The 25,956-nt window shown below is 43.2% G+C and overlaps 1 protein-coding gene across 1 annotated transcript in view; it reads left to right on the forward strand.

Moving 5' to 3' along the window:
• ERC2 (ELKS/RAB6-interacting/CAST family member 2) overlaps window positions 1-25,956 on the forward strand; it is an 809,820-nt gene that overhangs the window by 451,638 nt on the left and 332,226 nt on the right. The window contains exon 14 of the mRNA XM_081160189.1: window positions 20,646-20,806. Within this exon, the coding sequence (XP_081016315.1) occupies window positions 20,646-20,806 (161 nt within the window). The remainder of the gene's footprint in view (window positions 1-20,645; window positions 20,807-25,956) is intronic.

The following is a 25,956-nucleotide window of genomic DNA, read 5'->3' on the forward strand; positions in this document are numbered from 1 at the left end:
TTAGCCAATAATACTTATGGTCTATCAAGTGCTCACTAAGGGCAGGGCACAGGGCTGAGTGTTTCATAGACAGTTTAATCTCCAGGCCTCTCTGCGACCCGGTGTGAAGTGTATTATTATCTCCAGTCTACAAATGCAGAAGCCCAGAGAGTGTAAGGGGCTCCCTCAAGGTCACACAGCTGGTAAGTGGCGGAGAAGGAGCTCGAGCCATCAACTACGTAACTTCAGTGCCTGTGTTTCCTCCTGTTTTATACTTTCCCATCCCATTGAAAGCTGTGGGATGGGCAGGAATATAAGTCTCTAACTTTCTCACATTAAATGTTTCCAGAATACACACTCTATTGGAGGCACAGAACTCTGATCCATTTTCCCCAGTTAAACAATTAAGTGATAATTACAGTAGTTGTGACAGTGTCTTGAGCACTCACCACGTGCCTGTTCTGTGCTGCACATTTACCTGCAGGTTGCCCTGCAGCCTCATGCAATCCCCACAACTGCCATGTGTGGCAGGGCATGTTAATTCCGTGTCGAGTTGAGGAATCGAGGCTCAATGAGGTCGGGTACCTTGGCCAAAGACTCGTATCTGCAAGCAGTCAGGATCTGAACCTGGATCCTCTTGACTATGTTCTGTGCACCAGCAGCTCTCTCCTGTTTTGATGCCCTTTTCTCATATTAAAGCCTCTTAATATACCCGGCAAACAAAGCCCCCTTGCTTGTCTCTCCCCAGCTGTACCTGGAACATGATGGCTACCTCAGCCAATGGTTCTGCAGACACGTTCTGAGTGACTGCTTTGTGCAGGTTTTGGTCCAGGCCAGGGTGAAAAGATGGCACAAGGTCCATGTCCTGACAAACCTTACCATCAAGGTAGGAATGTGGAGGCAAGGTCCCTATCAACCCAGGGTCCTTTCTGGGCCATTCCTGTGGATGGGGCAGGAGTCCCCTGTCAATGGTCTGGCTGCAGCAAGTCCAAACCAGCCTGATCGCTCTGCCCGCGGGAGCAGAAATGAGCCAGGATATGCTGTGCATACATTTCCTTTCTCCAGACACAGGCGTATCTGTGAATTGAGGGTCTTTTCTGGGCTGAATGGTCACAGTTCCTTTGCTTGCAAAGATGAATCCCCTATGAGAAAGTGCTCGCTCTTCCTTTCCCAAATAGAGGCAGGTCGATGGCACCTGTGCTTGAATGCCCTTTGGAAAGTGGTCAATATTGTGTAAACCAGTAGTTCTCAAACTTGAACATGCATCAGAGGCAACCTGAAGGGTTGTTAAAATAGAGCTCACTGGGCCGGGCCTCCTGAGTTTCTCACTCAAGAGGTGGAGGCTTAGGGGCAGGAGAATCGATGCTGAGCAGGTACATTCATTGTTTGGTTGATTCTAGTTGTGAGTTAGGTGAGTATTTACTAAGTGTCAGCCATGTGCCAGGCCCCAGCTGGGAATTACAGATAACTGGAGGGGTAGGTTGGACATGGAGGAAAGGGCCCAGTGAAGGAAATAAGAAGTCAATACAAAGAAATTGTTAGGTAAAGTAATTTAAAATTGTGATACATGCTAAGGAAACAAGCTTGGAGCTGAGATGAAGAATACCAGGGAGTGGTGGAGGCAGGAAGCTACTTTAAGAGGTTTCAGAAGGGCCTTTTGGAGGTGGTGGCATTTATGCTGAGGCCTGACAGGTGAGAAGATCCTTATTGCTTAGAGTTTGGAAGGGTGACTGAGAAACAGGGCCGGGTAAAGGAGAAAGAACAGGTCCTTCGAGGCCCAGGGGAAGAGCGGTGTGGCGTGGGATGTAGCTGAGGAGGCAGGCAGGGCCGGGTAACGCGGGGCTCATGTCGGCAGTGGAAAGGAGTCGGGCTTTTATTTTCAAGGCAGTAAGAACCATACTACCTCCTTTAAAACTACGCTTTGGTTTTGTAAGTCAGTGCTTATAGGTGTGAAAAGTTCTAAGTCTGCTCAGTTGTAGGGTTTTGGCTCCTTCCGCCCAGAGTACAAAAAAAAAGAAACACTAATTCACCCTCAGTTATCACGGGGAGTAGGAGCATGTGTGTGGGGGCAGGTGGGAGGGGCAGAAGGGGTGCTGTACACACACACACACACACACACACGCACACACCCCACGTGCTGCTTCAAACTCTGAGTGGTGAGGTTGGTGATTCGCCACCTTCTTTCACAATTGGTCACTAGAGCTGGGTTGTTAGACAGAGTGTACCTGGGTGGAAATGCTCTCTCCATGCTCACCTTTGCCTTTGAAGAGGTCAGCATGTCGCCAGATGTGAGTTAAATCTTAGCCAGAATCACTGTAAACCCAGACGGAATCACAGACTAAACAGAAACTTGCATTATTAGCTGTCATGCTTTTCTCTCTCTCTGAACCGGAGCAGAAGGTGCCGGTGGGCCGGCTGTCCCTGTCCCCACCACGGTGGCCACGCGTGTCAGGCTCACGGAGCCCTCTTGTTCAGAACTGTGTCCCCGCCCCAACGATCTCTTTCTCCCTCGTAAGGTGGGGTGAGTTGTACTTGCTAGAATCATTCAGATGAGAATATGCTCATGATGGTTTCTACAGCATTGGGAATTCCTGCCTTTTTTTTTTTCGGTCGGGTCTGCTAGAGTTGTAAAAGGAAGCTTTCTGGACATTAACTTTGTGACAAAAAGGGGGAGAATGAGGTTGGCAAGGGAAGAAACAATTTTGATGTAATAAAAATAAGATTGTTCAGAGCTGAGAGAGGAGCGCTTTCTTACTGTTTGATATTCAGATGAAATTTAGTTTGGAAGTCACATCAGCCAATATTATATTTCTTCCCAACCTCTGCTGTGTTTTCGATCAGGGGGCATCTCTGTTTCTCTTAGCTTGTGCAGCAAGCAGAAAAATCATAGATATTTTCAACGTTGGTGTTGTTTTTTTTAACCTGTAGGTCCTCCGGCTATTAAAATATGTTTTTAGTATCTATTTTGGAACCTTAAAGAAATGATTTTGGACAAGGGCAAACATTTCGTGCCACCTCCTCCACACAGTTCCTTTCTTTTCAGGGCTTACTTGCATTGGCACTTAATTTGTTACCGTATATTAGAACATTTCCCTGTCGCCTCTGAAACTGTCTCAAAGGCAAGGCTTTTAGAACCTGAATTTTTTAAACACAAAACAGGATTATGAATTAATCTCAGGCAGGGAAGTCCCTGGGGGCAGCGTAACCTGACAAGTAAGACTCTGCGCTTGGCAAGCCCCTTTCGGGGTCGCCCTCTGTTCCTGCCGGTGACCCAGTGGACGAAAGAGTGGATGTGTGTGTGAGTCTAGGCATGACTTCTCCAAAGATCAACATTTGTACACACTGGAGTCACCTTTTATACATAGTGCTACTGACATTAACCAGAGAAGTGGTCCTGACAGCCCCGGCCTTCAAGCCAGCGCGAGAGTGGCCTGGCTGTGTGCGCTCAGTTTATCTGAAGGGATTCAGCACATTACACAGCCTAATTGTTTTCCGTCCAAAAGGAACTATTGCCCAGATAGAGGCGCCTCTAAGGTTACTGAGTGGGACCCATCAGAATGGGGTATTCATTTCCATATATGTAGAGCTGTTAGTTATGTTAAATATCAAGGCTGCTTCTCCTGTTGAGGTTTGGCTACCATGATTTCCTTATAGCTGCTTATAGCAGGATTAATTCTTGAAGAAAAGAGGGGAGAAATAATGAGAAGTATCTTTAAACAAAGTGATTTAAAGATTTGAGAAGTCGTAAAAGGGAGGGAAAAAACCCCAACTGGAGAAATCAGATCTTTAACTGAGTAGTTGGCATTAAAGCCAGAAATCCAGTGTGTTCACTGATGTTTGTCTTGAGACTATTTGACAACGAGGGTTATATTTGATTCAGATTATGTTTAATCACTTTATCTGGGACTAGACTATAATCTCATATTGGTAATGAAGACTATATATATATACACACATACATATATATATATATATATATGGAAAAAAAGTCACTTTCAAAAGAGTTCAAAGGCATAAATTGTAGAAAATGTCCTTTGGGGAACACATAGACATGTACTTCTAAATCATGATACAAGTATTTGATACAAGTATTTGGTGAAGCCTCACATTTAATGTGTGAGTAATTTACATCATCTGACAGAGTACTTTTCATCACAATTGTGGCGTTTTGAAGAACAAAGTATAGCACATTAAAATATGAGGTTTGAGTGGTTTTTGTGTCTGTTCAGATTAACAGTGAATGCTTCCGTGTGTTAGGGTGATGGGGGGAAATAAAAATTGAAAAGTTGTTTTTAAGCATGAAAATGATGCTGGGTGGGATGTGTACTGGGTTGTTTTTATAGAAGTGGGCTGGGTTTGACCCTGTCACCCACCCCCTGTCCGCCAGGCTCCTTTAGGGACCACTGTTCCGCCCCCTGCGGCAGTCGGGGCACCACGTCCTGGGCAGAGGCGGGCGAGCGCAGGGTAGCTGGTCCCGGGAGCCGGTGTCATAAGCCCTTGCTCGGCGCGGCCTCGTTCCCTGCAGTACAAGGAGGGTGCTGAGCAGCACGCGGCTCAGGCTTGGGAGGGAGGCAGAGCCCAGCAGGTCGCTGCCGGGAGCAGTGTCGCTGAGTGCTGCTTATTCCATTCGGGGTGGCGGGGCGCCGGCTAACCCTCTGCTCAGCTGGACGGGGCCCCAGGTTCCGCCTGTCCCCTCGCTTCTGAGGCGCCTCATGCTCCTCACCGGCGGCTTTGTTCTGAGTTTCTATGAAGCGACTTTCTCAAGTTAACCAATGAAGCAGTGTTTTTTCTTTTTTTCATATATCTTTATTGATTTCAGAGAGAGGAAAGGAGAGGGGGAGAGAGACAGAAACATCAATGATGAGAGAGTCATTGATGGAGCCCGCAACCCCCGGCATGTGCCCTGACCGGGAATCGAACCCCGATCGCCTGGATCCTAGGTCGACGCTCAACCGCGGAGCCACGCCCGGCCGGGCAAGCATTGTTTTTCCTATGTGACAGTAGTCTCCTGAGAGGAGGGAGCCAAGTCACTGGAGGGTGTGTGTGTGTGTGTGTGTGTGTGTGTGTGTGTGTGTGTGTGTGTGTCCTGTGCCCTGGGGTGCATTTAGGAGGATTTCTTTCTCCTGAAGCCACAGGGTCAACATTAAAGCCCTAGAAAATATTTTAAATACAGGAGAAATTAAAGAATTTCTTCCTTCTCTGGTTTTTGCTTTTCTCCCACCGAGGAGCTAACAAGCCAGCAGTCTAAGGGGTGCGTTTAGTTTGACGGTACTGAAGCTTTACTGTGATTTTCTTACTTACCTGGATTATAATGATGCGGAAACCAGTACCTGCTGGTGGCCTTCATGGGTGAACTTATGACGCACTAGTGTCTGTTGTTGAACATGGCGCTTAAAAATGTGTCATTGTTTGTGTGTGCAGTGGGTTTTTTTGTTTTATAAAAAGAGGACCACAGTTACGACATTTTTATCACTTTACTCTTTTATCACTAATTAGGATGGCACATCCTGATTTAATAGCCGTTGATTTGAATGCTGAAGGTATTGCATGGGGATGTAGTTGTCCTTGGGAATGGAAGGCATTACAACATGAAACTTCTCTGCTGAAATCCCCCTAGCTATGACATTTTGGGGCGGGTTCCTCGTCAAGAGGATGGGAATGGCCTCAGTGACCTTACGCGAGCATCTGCCGTCTTCTCCCACGGCACTTGCCCTGGCTCTTCTTTCCCTTGCAGAAAATACATGTGCATGTGCTTTTTTTTTTTTTTTAAATTAAAACCCTTATTTTTAGATAATTGTCGCTTTTATGCAGTTTTAAGAAATAAAAGAGAGCGATCTTATATATCCTTTACCCAGTTTCCCACAATGGTAACATGTTGAAAAATTGAATTACAGGATCACAACTAGAATATTGACATTAATACGGTCAAGATGCAGAGCATCCCATCACCACAGGGATCCCTCATGTTGCCCTTTTTTAACTGCACCCAACCCCTCCCCCATGCCCATCCCTTACTCCTGGCAACCACTAATTTGTTCTTCATTTCTACAGTTTTGTCATTTCAAGAACATTATATAAATGGATGCAACCATTTTGTCATTTCAAGAACATTATAGGATGCAACCTTTACAGATTGGCTTTTTTCAGTTAGTATAATTCACTGACAATTCCTCCAAGTTTGTCTGCATCAATGCTTCCTTCCTTTTGGTTGCTGAGTAGTGTTCCTTGGTATGGATATAGCACAGTTTGTTAAACCATTCATGAGTTAAAGGACATCCAGGTCATTCCCATTGTCTTTCTGTTACTAATAAAGCTGCTATGAACATTCATGTACAGGTTTTTGTGTGAACCTAAGTTTTTCCTCAGAGATAAATGATAAAAAGTGTACAATTGCTGGGTTAGATGGTAGTGCATGCTAAGTTTTACAAGAAACTCTCATATTGTTTTCCAGAGTGGTTGTACCATTTAACACTCCCACCAGCAATGTTTGTGAGATCTAGTTTTCCTGCAACTTCATTTGCATTTGTTATTGTCATTACTTTTAATTTTAGCTACTCAGACAGGTACATTTTTAATTTTGGTTTTCACATGTTAATTGTCCCAAAAATGTATACACACTTTGGCTTCCATTATTAATTCCAATGGATTAAACCTGAAGAGAAAGAAACATCAATTGAAATATCAGCTGTTAAAGTGTGTATACATTTTTTTGGGACACCTGGTATATAGAAGAAAATTATATCATCTGCAAATAGGAGCGGTTTTATTATTTCCTTTCCATATTTATGCCTTTTGTTTATTTTTCTTGCCTTATTACAGTAGCTAGAACTCCAAGCATTGCTGAGTAAAGAGAGTGAGAGCAGACATGCTGTCCTTGCTCCTGATCTTAGAGGAAAAGCATTCAGTCTTTCACCATTGATATCTGTAAATTTTTTGGGGGGGTGTGGGTGTGTTTGTGTGTAAATGCTCTTTATCAAGTTAAGGAAGTTCCCCTATATTTGGCATATGCATTTTGAAATGCAATTTTATATCTTTAAAGTAAAATGGAACTAAACAGTGAAAAGTATCTTGTGATCCTATCCATTTTGGTTTCTGTGACCAATAATGTAAAGAAGGCTGTGGTTGGCAGAATTATAAGACAGTCATCAAGATTCCCTGTCAATAGAGTACATGCCCTGTATAATCCCTAGATATTTGATATCACTCACATGATTATGAGCATGATCCCATCATCCCCAAGACTGGATATGATAGCTGTATGTATAATACCCAGGACTGTGGATATGATGGGACATCACACACATGATTAGGTAAGTTTTATGGCACAGTTCACTTTAAGAATGGTAGACTATCCTTGGTGGGCCTGATCTAATCAGTGGGCTGTTCCTGAAGAAAGGGAGTTAAAGCATGGGGAAGATCTGATGCAAGGGATACTTGTCATTGCCGGCTTTAAAGATCCAAGGGAGCCATGTAACAAGAATGCAAATGGTCTCCAGGAGCTAGGCGTGGCAAGGAAACAGGGACCTCAGACTTGTGCCTGCAAGGAACTGAATTCTACTCCAGTCACAAACTTTTTAGAAGAGGACCCTTGAGCTCCAGGTGAGAATGAAGTCTGCCAATATCTTGATTTCAGCTTGTGAGAAACCTAGTCATATTGCGCTTCCTGCCCAGTCTTTTGACCTACAGAACTGTGAGCTGCCAAGTTTATGGGAATTTGTTACATAGTAATAGAAAATAATAGAAAATAGAAAAGTCAACTAAGATAGCTTGGAACATTGCTGGAGTCAAAGCACATAGTGAATATCCTACTCCAGTGACTCAAATGGGACCCAAGGCCCATTCACTACATTACGTTCATCCATGCATTTGTGAGTGCTGGTTGTATGTTAGATGTTTTGTGCAGGGCCGGGGACACTGGAGAGTGAGCCAAAGTCTTTCATTGCTGTGGAGGGAATCACATTCCAGAGTTTCCTCCCAGGTTCTCTCAGTATAGTCCCCTCTAGCAATTGTTTCATTATATTTGTACTCAACAATCAGACTCACATCCTCCTCAAGAGTAGGCCATCTGCAATTCTTGGGTAAATACCTTACCCTTTCTGACCTTGAGTTACCCATCAATTAAACGCCCTGTTTCTTTAGGAATATATGAAGGTCAAATGGGATATAGGAAACCATATTATTTAAATCAGAGGTAAGATTACCTTTCCACGGTATAGCTCCTTCTCATCTTTTCTCCCTCCTCACCCCTCCACTATTATCTATGGACCATCTACTGCGTGTTTGAGATGCTGGGCCCGGTGGAAAGATACAAAAGTGCATTAGGCTTCATATACTCAAGGAGCAGGATGACATCTGGGAGGCCACTACCTGCTGCTTAAGGTGGAGAGAACTGTGATGCAGGGATCCTGAGGGGATCAGGAAAGGTTTGGAGCCAGGTTTGATTTGGGCTGACTGACATTTTTCATCATCAGCAGGTATCTCCTGCAGAGCCAAGCCAGCAGGAGAATGCAGAGTAAAAGAAACCCCCCTGTGTCATTCCCCCTTGGAATTGCCTCAGAACTGACCTTCGCATTGCAAAAACATAGGTGTTTGACAACACACCTGATTTGTTGAATGAAAACGAATAGACCTTCCTAATAGAGGTGGCCATGTGGCATAGACAAATAGTTTTGATTTTCTAGGGCCTGACAACTTATTTTGTGTGCTTCAGAAACAAAATGATCATAACAACAAAATCGGAAAATACTGAACAAGCACAAAACAAGCAAACAACCGTACTTGAACTTCCAAACCCCTAGGAACTTCAGCAGGGAACCAGGTGAAATGAGCAACGTTCAAGCACATTGTGGGGCAGGGTGCAGGTGGCAGGAACGGCTGTTGACAGCTCTGGAGTCACTAACACTCAGGCACTCCCTGCTGAACCCAGATTATAATCAGCATAAATCTAAGTGACTGTCAGGGCCAAAGCAGCCATGCCTGAAAGTGTGGCTTGTCTTGAGGTCATTTTGGCTGAGGGTAGCTGCCACCATAACTGCCACCAGGGGGCCCCGCCCTGCTGTCCAGTTCTGCTTTGGAAGCTATGGTTTACCAGCAACTAATTTTTTTCATGGGAGCAGAAGTACTTTCTATGCAGATTTTCCTTGGTCGCAATTTTTAAAAAATTACTTTTATACATTAATGATTCATATTTGCAGCAGTAAGTACCAAGAAGAATATAAGAGATTGCCTGGAATCTCTAAGCCTAGAGATAAACCTGCCATGAATATTTTGGCACATTTCCTTCTAGTCTTTTTTCCTATGAATGTTCATTTAAAAATTCACACATTTTTGGATTGTATTGTGTTTATTGTTTACTTAACTGCTTTTCTCACTTAGGATTTTGTGAACATCTTTCCTTTACATTAAATCTTTCTACCTAGTCTTTAGTGTCTGACCAACATGTCAACAACTGGATGCCTGTGATTTAGTATCCAGTTTCTTCACACACTTATACACACGCACATGTACACACATACTTAATTTTTATTCTGATTTTTACAAGAAATAAATATAAACTGTAATGAACATATTTATTATATCCTTAGAATAAATTCCTGTGGGTCCATCCCTTATTATGTTCATAGAATTAATTCTTAAAGTGGACACTAGGATAATTCATGAGTTATACTGAATTTAAAAGTTTATCTTATATGTTCAAAAAAGGTAAACTTTCCACAAAGATTGAAATAATTTCTAAACATCACCATTGGACAATAAAGTTGTAAAACTTGAATGCTCTGGCTTTTTCCAATATAGTAACCCCTAGACATAAGGCTATTTACATTTAAATTTTAGTAGTTCATTAAAATGAAATAAAATTAAAAATCAGTTCCTCGGTAGCGCCAGTCACATTTCCAGTGCTCTGTGACCAGCCACAGGGAGTTAATGGCACGTGTATTGTGCAGCTCACATGAGAACCTGCTATCACTGCAGGAGGCTCTGTGGGACATTACAGCTCTCGTATCTTCATGAGTCCCTGCATGGTTGTGTTTGGAATTTAGCTTAGTAAGACTAAAATATGAACCCATATTTTGCAAGTGATTAATTTGATTTGTTATAAATAGATTTCGTAGTAAAAAATTTCACCGTTCCACTTTAGATGAAAAATACCGTATCATTCTGAAAATGTAAGAAAATGCTACCCATTGTCCTGCTTGCTCACCTCTAATGGACTGAAAACGAAACGCCGGTGTTTAGACTATCACTGTGGGTAATGATTGCGGGTTACTGCGTGCTTACTACCTGCCAAGCACACAACTAGTGTAACTAGTGTCACGTCACGAGGCTGTTAGGAGTACAGGTACTTCCCACATTTTACAGAGAAAGACACTGATGTTCACAGAGGGCAAGTCTCTCCGAGGGTGACAGGCAGCAGGTGCCTATTCCCGGTTGGGACCTACGCCCCCTGGCCTCAGGGTCCCCATTCTCAACCCGCCACCCCCTGTTCTGCTTTTCAAGAATGTTTGAGACTCTGCCAGAGGAAAGACCAGCTCTGCCATGCGGCGGACTGTGCACACATAAGTCGAGGACCTCCCAGTTGCTCGCGGAGTGCCTTGGGCAAGCACGCCCAGAAGCATCCCCGCACGGCCCGCTCGGCCGGCTGCACGGGGCTCTCCGCTCCGCTGCGGAGCCAGCCCGCGCCAGGCGCCCTGCGGACGCTGCCCCCGCTGCTCCCCCATCCGACGCTGTTTCATTCAACCGAGCCTGTTACATCAGACGCACACATTTCCCACATTTCTTCTCCATCCGTCTTTTATTTCGGCGTGAAGTTTTGTTAATGAGCCTGGGAAGAGAAGGGGGAAAGGGGGAATTTTAAAATGTAGTCAGGATAAATTAAAAAAAGGAAAGGAAACTTGGGACCTTATATACCGAGCTAATGCCAGGTCTAGCAAACATAATGCTAGTCCTAGATTACTTATTGATTTAAAAACAAAAACAAAAACAAATAGTAAAATATAAAAACAAATGAATGTTTTATAGATCCTGGGAAAAAGAATTTTCAGCAAAGTACAAAAATTTAAAGCATTCCTTTCTTTAATTTTGTAATTCTTCACTGTGGAACAGCGCAGAATGTCACTTCTGTTTTAAATAAACAGAATTGATAACTGAGCAAGGAAACGTAATTTGGATTAAAAAATTCTTGCTTTAACAAAAATTCCTTAAACAGTGCAAAAAAAAAATGTAGTCAGAATCTAAGAGCTTGAGCTCAAACACTTGATGTGGGTATTAAACCTTAGTGAGGGGAAACCTTAGTGAGGGGAAAACCTTAGTGAGGGGAAAACAAACCTTAGTGAGGGGAAAACAAATCCCAAACACAGTCTTGAGGATGGTGGTCAGGTCCAGGCAAAAAGCAGTCTGGGCATTTTCAGTTTCAACCTTTTCCAAAAGGTGTCACTCTAAGGCAGCCGTGGGGAGGTGGGAAGGAGGTGGAGATAGAAAAGTCAGATAAGAGTAATTGGAAAAATAAGATTAGTGGTCCTTGTTTTCACAGATCCTCGGCCCACAGCAGCTCTGCCCGAGAAGTTGGTGCTATCCAGGAGGGAGGGTTTCAGCGTTTACCTTCACCTTCTGATCTCGGGTGACCTCCTCTGTGCCCAGAGCAGAGTGAGCCAAATCCCAGCTACTCCCAGGGGGCCAATTCACATTCCGGTTGGGCTGTAACCTGGGGTGCAGGGATCGCATTGGCTCTGTGCTCTGGTGCACACTGGCTGCCATCCTCTAGCACTCGGGGTGGAGCGAAGCCCCAAAACCAGGGTGGATGGTGAAGGCTGAGGTGGAAGAGCCCATCTGTTTTTAAAATAGAGTTTTAAAAGCTGTTTAAAAAGTCCAAATTATTAACAAAAAATAGATACTAACTCAATACTGACATATAATTTAAGAAAAATAAATTTATTTTATCCAAATATTTGAAGATCAGCTCCTGCCAAGCGAGCCTCCTGAAAAGCCCTGGCCGTCGCCACGTGCCAGGAAGAGACACACAGAACCTGGAGCGTGGCTCTTGGCAGATAACTGAGAGAGAAGCTGGTTTTCAAATATTTGGTTAAACAACACAAATGTGTGCGTAAGTTTAAGTCGACACATGTTAATGATTTAAGGTCTTAAACAGGTTTTTTATTTTATTGTTTTAAGGCTCCGCCGCTCACTTTAAAAGTTCCGACAGTTTCTGCAGAGCCGGAGAGAAGCACTAGACACTTTAGAAGTTCATTTGATGGCCTCCTGATTCCTAGAGTACAGAGTTATGCATTATTCAGATACAACTGAATAGTCCTGGGAGCTTAACCATTTTATACGAGAACTTTATGATCTGCCACATAGAATGACACACAGTTATTCAAAGGGTTGCTTTCTTTTTTTAGTCGGTGAAACTAAATAGACATCTAGCTCGAAGAAGCCTTTAATTATTATGTTCTAGATATGTAACACCAAGCCAATATATTTTACAATGTAATCTTAGCTTTATAGACATAGGATTATTCTAATATACTAGTCTTGTCATATCTGGGCCCTTTTAGGAAATTATTATTGTTATTATTAGGGAATTATTTAAAATGGAACATCTCGGGTATATAGAATTCTTCCGAGGTTGCTGTGAATTCTTCCATTTTCATCGAGGACGGTGTTTTAGGAATGAAACAGCCATTCTACAGTTTGTTTTTTTTTCGCACAGGGACTATTGTCTGGTGAATTAGCAATAGATGTGCTTCTAAAAGAAGCAAATGCTGTGTCAAATCCACACAAACGGGTTGCTTTGCTGCTGGACGTGATGTCTCGGAAGCCTCTGTGGGCTCGTGATCATGGTGATCCCCCAGCAGCAGCTCCCCAGTGAGCAGGACCTCGGCCCTGGCCTCCGCGTCTGGGTCACTCGCTGGTGTTTCTCACCTTCCTCCTCAGCAGGCCACTGCCGCTTGCCTGCTCCCGGAGGCGGCCTGAGGCCTAGGGCAGGACTGGCTCCTGTTCCACTCTTGCTGGCCACTCAGACCTTTAATCATTCTTAAAATCTCAGCTGTGATTAAATAGTTGTTTGATTTAAGCTCGCCTGCCAAACCGGACAGCTTCTGAGGACAGGTCTGTCACTAGTGTCGGGCACATAGGAAACACCCATTGAGGTGGCGGGGGCAAGGGGGAAGGAAGGTACCCCTCCCAGGCCCCGGAGGCCGTGCGGAATGCAGAGCAGGACTAAAAGCTACTTGCAGATTCTGCTCCAGCTCAACTGGAACCTTTACACTGCGTCAACCTGGAACTCGCAGGCTCCTGGGTACGCTTGGCAGCTGCTGGCGTGGCGCTGGGCCTAGGCCCCCCACCCGGCCAGGACTGAGTACCCGAGCCCCCTCGCCTCCGCAGAAACGAGAAGGCACCCGAGGCAGACAGAGAGCAAGAACCAGTAGGATGTTTGGTAAGGATGGCAAGGGGGCCACTGACTTACAGGGTAGGAAAGTATGGAGTTCAGGCGACACTTCATCCGTCAGGGCGCTAAGTGGGTCAAGGAGGGTGTTTCGGAATCACGATTTCGCATCCCTCTTCCTGCCATTCCACAGGTATTTACTGAGTGTGGACACTGGTGCTGTGTCAGGTGCTGGTGGGGCTTCCAAAGAGACAGAGCTGTGGCCCTTGCCCTCCAGGGGTTTACAATCCAGTTGTAGCAACTAAGCACGCACATGAAACAGTTGTGCAGAAACGGGGGCTGGAATTTGATTAGGTGGTAGCAAGTCGGGTGCAGACAGTAAGAACTGACGGCACGTGGGTTGGGTGGAGGTAGCCTGTCTAGAAACGCATACGAGGGACAATGGTAACTGCCACATGCTAGACACTTCCAGGGTGTCCTGCAGAGAGGGCTGGATGCTTTATGTCTATTATCTCCCTTTATGCTTTTGCCAATCCTGTGCTATAGCTTCTGTTTCCTCCCCATTTTAGAGGGAGAACCTGCAGGCTTTGAGAGAGGTCAGTACCGTCCAGGGTTCCCAGACGTGGCTGTACTTTGCAATGACACTGGAATCATCAGTTTTTTTTTAATAAAACGCTGATGCCTAACTCCCACTCTCACACATTTTTATTTCATTGGTGTGACCATGGCATCAGGATTTTTAAAATCTCCCCAAAGGATTCTAATGTGCAACAAAGTTTAGGAAGCATTGGCTTAAGATTGGCTTAAGGTCACAGAGATTTTCTTGAAGGAGCCAAAACTTGACCCAGGTCTATCTACTTTCAGAGCTCTGACTTTTAATCACCGCACCCTGTGAAAGAGGCCAGGGCTCTGAGACAGCCTTGACAGATGGGGTCAGCATAGGGCAGGCCAGGGGTGTGTCTGCATGTGTCTGTGGTTGGCTTAGAGTAGGTGACAGCAAGCACAAAATCTTGAATTCAGTAATAAACAAACGTAAAATGGTTGAATACGTACCAGGCGCTGTATTAGTAAGAGCTGACACCAAGTACTAGGCACCAAGTGCGAGGCATTGTTCTCAGGGGGTCACACATGTTAACCCATTGTATCGTCACAAGTACCCTTTGAACTAAGTTCTGCTTTTACCTCCACTTCACCAGTGAGGTGCCTGAGGCTCAGAAAGCTTTGATAACTCACTGAGGGCGACCCAGCCAGCACGCAGTACAATAGCTCCTGAGTTTCGTTTCCAACCACTGTGCTGCGCTACCTCTTTTGAAAAGGTATTGGGTGTTTTCGTATTTGCCAGGCCTTGCACTAAGAGCTTTGCTTTCACTGCTTCTGCTTCTTTTAACACTTGCATGTAATTGTGTACTTGTTATGAGAAGTACTGTTGTTACAGATGAGGAGACTAAGACATTTCCCCGAGGTTCTATAATTAATAAGTGTTAACGGCAGCGTCTTTGTCCGGTTTCAGCATCAGGGTAATGCTGGCCTTGTGGAATGAGTTTGGAAACTTCCCCTCCTCTTCAATTTTTTGGAATAGTTTCAGAAGAATAGGTTTTACTTCTTCATGAATGTTCCGTAGAATTCACCTGTGAAGCCGTCTGGTCCTGGATTTTTGTTTTTGGGGAGTTTTTTGATTACTGATTCAGTTTTGTTCCTAGTGATTGGTCTGTTCCGATTTTCAGTTTCTTCCTGATTAAGTCTTGGAAGATTATATGTTTCTAGGAATTGATCCATGTCTTCTGGGTTTTCCAGTCTGTTGGTGTGTAATTTGTCATAGTATTTTCTATAGTCTTTGTATTTCTGTGGTATCAGTTGCCATCTCTCCTCTTCATTTCTGGTTGGGTTTATCTGGGCCCTCCCTTTTCTTTCTTGATGAGTCTGCCTAAAGTTTTATCCATTTTGATTCTTTATGAAGAAACAGCTGTTAGTTTCATTGATATTTTATACACACTTGTGTCTCTGTTTCATTTATTTCTGCTCTAATCTTTATTGTTTGTTTTCTTCCACTCACGTTGGGCTTTGCTTGTTCTTTTTGTTATTCCGTTAGGTGTAACGTTAGGCCGCCTGGATTGTTCTGGTTTCTTGAGGTAGGCCCGTATGGCTATGAGTTAGAACTGCTTCTGCCGTGTCCCGTAGATTTTATGTCGTTATATTTTCATTCGTCTTAATAATTTATTTATTTCCTGCTTGATTTCTTTATTAACCGTTTATTGTTTGGTAGCATGTTGTTTAAGCCTCCCCTGTGTTTGTGCATTTTAGGGTTTTTTTGGTAATTGATTTCTAGTTTCATACCACTGTGACTACAGAAGATGCCTGATGTGATTTCAACCCTCTTAAATGTACTGAGATTTGTTTTGTCACCTACTGAGGTCTATCCTGGAGAATGTGCACTTGAAAAAGAAATGTGCATTCTGCTGTTTTGGGGTGAAATGTTCTGTAAATATCTATCAAGGCCTTTTGATCAAATGTGTCATTCATTCGAGGTCATTGTTTCCTGGTTGATTTTCTGTCTGGAAGATCTGTCCATTGGTGTGAGTGGAGTGTTGGCGTTGCCTGCTATCACTGTAGTGCTTCCGATCGCTCCCTTATTTCTGTTATTATTTCTTTCTTTCTTTAGGTTCCCCTCCCTGTGGTGCATAGATGTTTACAAGGGTTATATCCTCTTGTTGGATTGATCCCTTTTTCAATATGTAATGCACTTCTTTGTTTTTTATGTCTATTTTTTTGTCTCAGTCTTTTTTTTTTTAATGTTTATTTTGTCTGAAATAAGTATAGCCACCCCAGATTTCTTTTCATTTCAATTTTCATAAAATATCTTTTTCTAATCTTTACTTTCAGTCTGTGTGTCTTTCAACGTGAAGTGAGTCTCTTGTAGGCAGTATATGCAAGGGTTTTGTTCTTTTGTTTTTTTAATTCATTCAGCCACCCTATATCTATGATTGTAATATTTAGTCCATTTATATTTAAAGTGTTCATTGATAGGTATGCAGTTATTGCAATTTTATTAATTGTTTTGTAGTTCTTTTCTGTTCCTTTCTTTTTTTCTTGCTCTCTTCTCTTGTAACTTGACTTTATTTAATAATTTGAGTTTCTTCCCCTTTATTTTTTTGTATATCTATTATAGGTTTTTGGTTGGTGGTTACCATGAGATTCATATATAACAAGCTGTGTTTATGGCAGTCTATTTTAAGTTGATGGTCACTGAGATCAAAAGCATTCTAAAAGTACTACATTTTTTACTCACCCCCCACATTTACGTTTTTTGGCATTATATTTCACACCATGTGTTTGTGTGTGTATCCTTTAATTTATTATTGTAGTTACACATGATCTTATTACTTTTGCCTTTTAACTTTAATAGCAGCTTCATAATTGGTTCATCTACTACTTTTAGTAAATGTTTGCCTTAATGAGTGAGATTTTTTTTCTTATATTTTCTTACTTTTAGTTTTAGCTTTTTTTTTTTTCCCCACTTAAAGAAGTCCCTTTAGCATTTCTTAGTGTCAGTTTAGTGGTGATGAACCCTTTTAGCTTTGCTTGTCTGGGAAACAATTTTGCCTTCAATTCTGAAACATAGCTTTTCTGGGAAGAGCATTTTTGGTTTTAGGTTTTTCCTTTCATTCCTGTGAATATATTGTGCCATTCCCTTCTGTTCTGAAAAGTTTCTGCTGAAAATTTAGCAGATAGTCTTCAGGGTTTTCCCTATGTGTAACAAACTGATTTTCTCTTGCCACTTTTAAGATTCTCTCTTTAACTTTTGGCATTTTAAAAAATTTTATTTATTGATTCTTTTTAGAGAGGGGAGTATACATCGATTTGTTGTTCCGCTTGTTTATGCATTCATTGGTTGCTTCTTGTATATGTGCCCTGACCAGAGATCGAACCTGCAACCTTGGTGTGTCAGGACTATGTTCTAACCAACTAAGTTACCCTGTGAGGGAAACTTTTGATATTTTAATTACGATGTGTCTCCGTGTGGGCCTCTTTGGGTTTATCACATATGGGACTCTGTGCCTCCTGGAACTGGATGTCTGTTTCCTTCACCAGGTTAGGGAAGTTTTCAAACATTATTTCTTCAAATAGGTTCTCTGCCCTTTTCTCTCTTCTCCTTCTGAGACCACTGCAATACATATGTTGGTATGTTTAGTGTTTTCTCAGAGGTTCCTTAAACTATTCTCATTTTTTTTTCTTTTTGTTGCTACCATTCTGTGATTTCCACTACTTGTCTTTCAGGTTAGTGATTCAGCCTTCTGTATCATCTAATCTTCTGTTGATTTAATCTAATATATTTTTCATTTTAGTTATTGTATTCATCAGTTCTGACTCTTTCTTTGTTTTATATATATTTATATTTTTGTTGATTATTTTTAGAGAGAGAGAGGAAGGGAAAGGGAAAGAGAGAGAAACATCAATGTGAGAGCGGAAAACATCAATCGTCTGCCTCCTGCATATCCCCTACCTGGAATTAGGCCCACAACTCTGGGCATGTGCCCTGACCTGGAATCCAACCAGCAACCTTTTGGTGCATGGGATGAAGCCCAACCAACTGAGCCACACCGGCCAGGGCGTGATTGGTTCTTTTTTATACTTTCTGTTCTTTTCTTGACATTCTCACTAAGTTCATTTATTCTTCTCCTGAGTTTGTTTAACATCTTTATAATCAATGTTTTGAATTTGTTATCTGGTAGATACTTGTCTCTCATTTAGTGTTTTATTTTTTTTCTGAGATTTTGTTCTGTTCTTGTGTTAGAAACATATTCCTATGTCTCCTCATTTTGGTTATTTCTCTGAGTTTTAATCTATGAATTAGGTGAAAATAGCAGCCTTTCTTGGTCTTGAAGGAGTGGCCTTGTGTAGGAGCTTCCCCTTTGGCTGGCTCCATAGCTGGTGTGGGCAGGGGCCATGTGTCCAGGGGCAAGCTGTGGTTGGGCTGTAACTGTAGCTGAAGGAGCTCACGCCAACAGCAGTTCCTGGGACAAACTGCCCCAGGGCCTGAAACTATAGTTGGAACAGGTGTGAGCCACAAGGAGTCCCAGGGGTAAGTGACACCAGAGACGATCTTGGCAGGTTGAGGTGGAAGCTATAGTTGGAACAGGCTCCGTGGAGTCCTGAGGGTAAGCAGCACTGGCCAGGAGCTGTAGCTGAAGCTGGCAGGGGCTCTGGGTGGCGCCAGGAGCTATGGCTGGAGCAGGTGCAAGCTGCTTGGAGTCCTAGGGCAAGTGGTGGAGCTGGTGCGGGCCTCGGAGCTGGGGCCTCCAGACTGGGGTGCACTAGGATGGCTTGGTCAGCAAGCTAGAGCTCCTTGGTTAACCTCCTGCTTGTGCACTCAAGGTGGTGGAGTAACACGACAAATGACGCTCTCCGGAGCCTCCAGTTCCAGAGAGTTCCCCTCAACCCCAATTTGGCAGGTGCTCTAGAGTCAGACAGTTGATTTATTTCCCATTTAGTGTAGGTGCCCTTTAAATGACTGCCTTTGTGCTGAACCCCAGGGCTGGTGTGTCTGCACCAGGCTCCTCAGTGCTCCACCCCTACTGCAGGCCCACTTGTGGGAGGAGGGTTCCCCACAGAACCTCGACTCCATCTCTCCTGCCCGTTTCTGTGCGGCCTCTCTGTCATTTCTTGTGCAGAAGCTGCTCGGTCGGCCCTCAGTTCTTCTTCAGGTGGAATTGCTCTGCCTGTATTTGTGGGAGGAGGTGAGTTCAGGGCCTTCCTGTGCGTTATTTGGACCCCTCCTGATCTCTTTACATGCTATTGAGTGTATCAAAAGCAGGGGCAAAGGAGGAAGAATAAAATCTCTGCTTCAGCCTCACCAAGTATTGCTTTGTAGAAGGGCTTCTGGAAATGTCGTATTTATGATAGTCTATGAACTTGTGTGAGAAACTAAAGAGTTTGTGACTCTATTTTAATTTTTGTATATTTGTAAAGTTAAAGAATAATACTATTTATTCTCCAATTAAGCAGGTGTGGTTCTGTGACTTTCATAAGTTAACTTTCATATTCTTTGCTTTTTAAACTGTTTTTGGCTTTGGCTTTGAGTCACATTATATGGTCATCGAGTTTCCTCTTTTTATCAGGGCAGAATGGAGGGTTTTATGAATCTTAAAAGCCTGTAATTTACCTTGGATGTGAACTATAAGGCTTATTCTGAGTAAATTCCACGCAAAGCTGCAGAAATTGTGTAGAAAGTCTTTATGAATTGGAACTTAACATGTCACTGACACATTTTGAAGTGTGTTCCTTTGCCTCTGGTGATGGATGATCCCATTCTGCCAAGTTTAGCTGAAAGGGGTGGCTTAGAAACCCAAACATCAACGCTGGAATCTAGAAACTTCCTGGAACTTCCATAGTTTTAAATCAGCAGGGTGGACGCAGCCTGCATCTGCGCGAGGGGATGGCGTGCCACCAGCTCGCTCCACGGAAGTCTCTGGAACAGAACCTACGAGCACCAGCCCTCTTTGTCGTGTGTTGGTTTTTTAAAAGCCCCCAGTGGTTTGGGGAGGACAAGGCCTTGCCTTGGGGCTTCTTGGTCCAATTTTTTGGGACCTGGCTGAAAACCCTGGATATCTGATAGTCTGGCTTATTTCTATGGTGTATTAGCACCCTATAAAAGTTACATGTCATTTATTTCAAGTTTAGAACCCTCTCAGACTTCAGGGGCAAACCAAACTTGAATCTTTTGTGGCTGGGATTCTGTTTACCTTTGGCCAAATCTCCCTTCCTGACTGAGGCTGGGAGGTGAGGTGAAAGGGGGCTCGCGAGGCCCCTTGGACATCAAATCACTTCTGCCAAACAAGGCTTTGATAGGTTAAAACGTGAATACATCTGAAACACGTAGATTAACTTCCTGTCGGGATACCCTGGGGCTGCATACAAAAGTATATTGTGCTGGGCAAAGTGCATTTTGAATGTCGCCTTCTACCAACCGGGAGGCAATAGCTTAGATTTTTGCCAAACACAGTTGAAATCGGGTCAAGTCACTCACCCTCCACCTCTAATAAATATATCAAATAGTTCCTACGAAGGTTATTTGACAATGCAGTTGAATGAGGATCTTGGAGAAATTTGGACATTTCCTGTGTTTGGAACATTTGTTTTTCACGAGGGACAAAGACAAAATGGACTTGGGGATCCAGTGCCCGGTTCAAGGATGGCTCTGATGCCTGTGTCTGCTTCAGAGCCCCGGCTGACAAGCAAGGCCTCGCGCCTGAACGAGGGACCTAACCGCGTTGCATGTGCCTTTCAGATAGAGGAGCTGATGAGCGCGCTGGAGAAGACCCGACAGGAGCTGGATGCCACCAAGGCGCGCCTGGCGTCCACGCAGCAGTCCCTGGCGGAGAAGGAGGCGCACCTGGCCAACCTCCGCATGGAAAGGAGGAAGCAGCTGGAGGAGATCCTGGAGATGAAGTGAGTCCCCGTTTTTGTTTCCTAGTCTCTCTTGTCTGGCCTCTCTTTAGGGATGGGGAAGGGAAGGCTAGAGGAGATGAACAAGGGGCTTGGAGAAAGAATAATTTCGCTAACACCTGACTTGTCATTTCTGGGACTACCCTGCTTTTTTTATTTTTATTTTTTAAATTATAGCTTCCATGTTCCCATTTGCACATTTTCAGATCCGATATTAAAAAGAACATCCAGCGTTAGATTTTGTATGTCTGTGTTTTGCGGATGGCGCTGGCATTCTGAGGTCTGTCGCGAGGTCTGGACGGGCCCAGAGACAGAGGCCTCGTTAAGCACAATGGTAATTTGAGCACTGCTCCGAGTTACGTGGAAACTTTTCTGTGGAGGTATTTCCTAATTGTGACTATAACTTTGCTAATTATATTCTTTTCACTTGTGTACAATGCCTGGCTTGTGCTGGCTTTCACAGGGTCTCAAGGTTGGCACCTCTTTGTTTGGAAAGCAGGACTCTGATTTGCTGAGCTGATAAAAACAGCCTTGGAAATGCTCCCACCCCCTCCCCTTCCTGGGGAAGGGCAGGTAAACCAGGAGACTCGATCCAATCTCTTTGATTTCATCAATAAAGTGCGGCCACATGCTGGGCAGTGGTCATTCCTGTGGGCCTGGGACACACCCACCTCCGCCTAGGTCTTGTTTCGCTCTCACAATGAAATAATATCATTATCATTATGGATAGCAAAGAGAATTACTCAGAGATTTTAGAAATAATCGATTGCTATGGACCTGTTTCTAAAGAGATAGACATCTCTCTGTATAAGCTTTAAAATGAAATAAGCACTAAGATATAATTTCAATCCAACTTCCTTCCAAAGTAAGGGGAAATGCACATAACTTTGTCATCTTAAGCCTGTAACATAGACTTGGAAATTGGTGGCTAAGTATGGAAGAGTGACCTTCCCCTGACCCCGCAAGTCTTACACATGGTTAACATTAAACCCAGAGAGCTTAGATCATGGAAAATATGGAATGAAATATTTTGAAAGATTTAATAATGAGAACAAAACTTTTATTTCTCTTCAACTACCTCAGTTTCTCTAAGACCAAAGAATAAGTAGTTTTCTTTTCACATATAAACTCAAATTTTTCCTAATAAAAGATGATATAATAAAAACATATTTTTATCCTCAGTTTAGAGGTGGAGGAACCGAGACTCAGAAAGATTTCAAGTAATTTGCTTAAGGCCATCTGGCCAGGATTAAAACCCAAATCCTCTACCTCAAGCTCCCTTTCTGTGATGTCATTTTCTCGAGAAGGCCCCGTGAGCGCCCCCAAGCCCGGAACGCCTGTTGAGCCAGTGTGGTGACCATACTGCCTAGAACAGCGCCTGGCATATGGTCGGTGATCCAGAATTGTTTGTTGAATAAGGGAGTAGATTCAGTGTGGAGACTGGGTTTCATGTAACTACGAAGCTAGGCATTTCAAGCATTTTTCACATTGTCGCCTTGATCAATAATAATCTATTTACAATAGCGGCACATTGATTTAATCAGCCTTTATTCTTTTCGGCCCCCCTGTTCCGCTCCTGCCTCCTGGTGTGCTGTTGTATGTCAGGTGCAGCCTAGTTTCTCTCAGTGTTTCCAAGTTAACCCTCTGTCTCCTGGAGAGATTTATTATGCCATTTTAAGGAAATGTTCATTCCTTCCTTTTCATAAAAAGAGCATATTCTTTTGACGTTTTGAGAGAACAAATAACGGTGAAGCATGCTGGTTTGGGAGTCATCAGACCTGGGTTGAAATCCTCTTGCTTCTACTCGGTGGTTGGGTGGCTTGAGGGAAATGACCTGACTGTTACTGACCCTCCAGTTCCCTCCTATCATGACTTTCCTGGGGTGGTTCTGAGCAGAGGTCCTCAGAGGAGGGCTTGGCACGTGGAAAGTAATATATGAGTGTAAATGGCGCCATCAGCCAATGAAAATATATCATTTGTTTAGTATACTTTGAGAAGAGTATCATTTATCTAAAATTTGGATTTATTTTTCTAAAACATATAAACCTTTTCCATGTGTATGTTTCCCCACTTAATTTCATGATTTCAGATAGCACCTAACTAAGACCTCTTTTGGTGAATTGCCACATTATTGCTGAAGTGCTTAATCTGCTACCACTACAAAATAAATACAAAATTCCTCTGTTAATTCCTTTGGTAAAAGGAACAAAGCCCCGCTTCATCAAGCCCAATATGAACCCCATTCACTATTTAACTGGCCCAGAAGCCCCACTTATGACTCCTTCTTGGGACTATGGGGACACAAGTATGGGGCAGTTATCCTGACTGAGATCACCAACTAGATTCATCAGCCTCCTGGGCTGTTCAAGTCATCCAGCTGGTTTGATGGATCTTGATTTTTAAGATGAGTTGACATATTGGTTACTTGACATTCACCCAGCCAATGTAAGTACGTGGGGACAGTCAGATGGGTATGTCATTGGCAGTACTTACTATCACTCTGTGCAAAGCATTGTTGGTTTTTTTCCAACTGGCAGGCAACGCGCAAGCAGCTTTCGGCCAAGTCTACCCAGTTTCCAATCCCCGGTGGGAAGGGAGAGGCGGTGTGGTGTTAGAGGAGGGGGCTAGAGCCCTAAGTCAGACTCAGGAGATGTGATCTCATTCAGCCTTAACAGATCACCGTCAGGTTGCCTCTATTTTCTCTTCAGTAACATGGAGGTGATAATACTTGCCCTGCCTACTCCATAGAATTGTCGTAGGAAAGCTGTTTTAAAAGTACTAAACTGAAATTAATATAAACCGGCATATGTGAAAATGCTTTGAAATGTAAAGGGAGCGGCTTTTGGAATGAAAGGTGGTGTCTGTTAAATGCATTGCAAACTCAAACGGCAGAGAGCTTTAGAATTGGAAAGCAGCTGGGCCACCACCCCAGGCTGCATAGACAGGCTCCCATCACACAATTACCGATAAGGGATCCCCGGGTCCCGGGAGCGGCTTCACACTGGCAGCCTGGGCTCATGAGGTGAGGTTCGTGCCCACGACCCCTGCAGGTAGCTCATCCGTCCTGACGTGGAGCTAATGCGGCTTTCCATGCCATCTTCCCGGCTGTCTTGGTTTCTGTCCCAGAGCTACACAGGCTTTACCTGAGCCCCACTCAGAGGACAGAAAGCCTTTTAGATATTTGCTTGAGTAATAGTGTTTATTTTAGGAAATAAAAAGATCTATGAAGAAGCAAAATTAAGATAGACGCTGCTGGCATTTTGGTATATAACTTTACAAATGCTCTTGACTTTTTAACAAAATTAGACCGTATTTTGTAAATCCTGCTTCTTTTGTTTGCTGAATGGGGGATACCTTCCATGTCACAAACATAATTACATTATTTGTCATTACGCAATATATTGTCGTATAGGTTCAGCTCCTTTATTGGATATCTATCTTGGTGCCAATGTTTTGCTAATACACAGAATTTTTTGATAAGCATCCTGCTATTTAACTCTGGTAACTTTTAAAAAATTATTATAGGTTGATATGCAGTTACAAGAAATAGGAGAGAGAGGCCTCCCGCATGCTCCTCTCGTTTCCCTCAGCGCCGGCCTCCTGCATAGTCATGGCACAGTATCACACCAGGAAATTGGTACTGATACAGTTCATCAGCTTTAATTCAGATTTATTTGGGTTTACGTGCACTCATTTCTGTGCGAGTGTGTGTGTGCGCTTAGCCATATCCATGTTGACACGTGTGTGGATTTGTGTAACCACCGTCGCAGTCACGATACAACACTGCCCGTCATTACAAAGACCCCTCGTGCCACCTTCCGATAGCTACACCCACAACCAGCTGTTTCCCTTTTACCCAGAGTTTGGTTTTGTATTATATCATTCTGGGACAAGTGCCATATAGTGTACATTTCCCTGCCATTCTTCTTTGGCAGGGCAGGGAATTAGCCTCTTAGTTTAAATTTAGGCTGAACGTCAAGTGAGAAGATACGACTTTAACTTAAAGATTTCTCATGAGTTGGTTTTATTTTATTTACAGTGGAATTTCTCTTTAATATCGACCTCTAGAACTCGTTATGTGGTAAGCACTGAATAAATATTTGAGGAATAAAAGGACAAAGTAGTTCAAAAACTCATAAATATTCATCAAGCTCCTGCCCGTGGTAGGCACTGTTTAGGGAACAAAACCAAAAGCCCCTGACCTCAGCTGGTTTGCATTTTAGTAAAATGAGTGAAGGAAGTGAACGGACAAGTAAATAAGAAAACAAATGAGTAGATAGAGGAGTGAAGTAGTTTCTCGTGTAACCAAAGGAGTTTGGAATCCCGCTTAGAAAGCTCTTTCCGAAGGTAAGGACCCTCGTGGCTGTTTGGGGGAAAGAGGAAAGGCAGGTGCCCTCCGATGGCCTGGGAACCCTCCTCGGAGCTGAAGACAGGGAGGGCCTCTGACTGTGTTTCCTGAAGGATCCGGCCCCCAGCACCCCTCTCTTCCCTGTCATCTTTACCCGCTGGTATTCTAACTGCCAGCCGTGTTCCCACACTGGAGGGACCAACCGTTCCCAACCACATGTTTTCATAGAAGAACATAACATTCGCTTTCCCTTATGTATAAGATTATTTTTTTACTTAAAAAATATCCAAAACCTACATAATTATTCGCTTTCCCTTTGTATAAGATTATTCTTTTACTTAAAAAATATCTAAAACCTCTTGCTAAAACATTTCATAATGATTCCTCTTTGTTACATTTGCTCCTATTGAAAAAAGATTTTATTAAAATAATATTAAGAACATCATTCTATATGTTTGGTTTTATTAATGCCAGTTAATAAGCTTACATTCCAGTAACCAAAGCTCAATTATTTAATTTCTGGCAGGTGAATTTGATATCTGGAACTAAAAGGAACTGAAGGCCATGAGATACAGTACTTAAAATCTGTGTGCATTTGCTCGGACAGTTTAAACTTGCACAGTAATTTAATAGGCAGACAGGCAGGCTAACTGATATGTTCCATTTACTGTTGAATACTGAATGAATAAGGGTTTTGAGAGATGGTTAATAGTTACATAATTCAAAGTGTGTATTTTAGATTTTTTTTGGTGGTTTCTTGTGTTTACGTTGTGTAAAGATTTTAAGGGAACCTCTACATTTTTAA

Source organism: Miniopterus schreibersii (assembly GCF_964146895.1).
Source record: "Miniopterus schreibersii genome assembly, chromosome: 15".
Taxonomy (NCBI): Eukaryota; Metazoa; Chordata; class Mammalia; order Chiroptera; family Miniopteridae; genus Miniopterus; species Miniopterus schreibersii.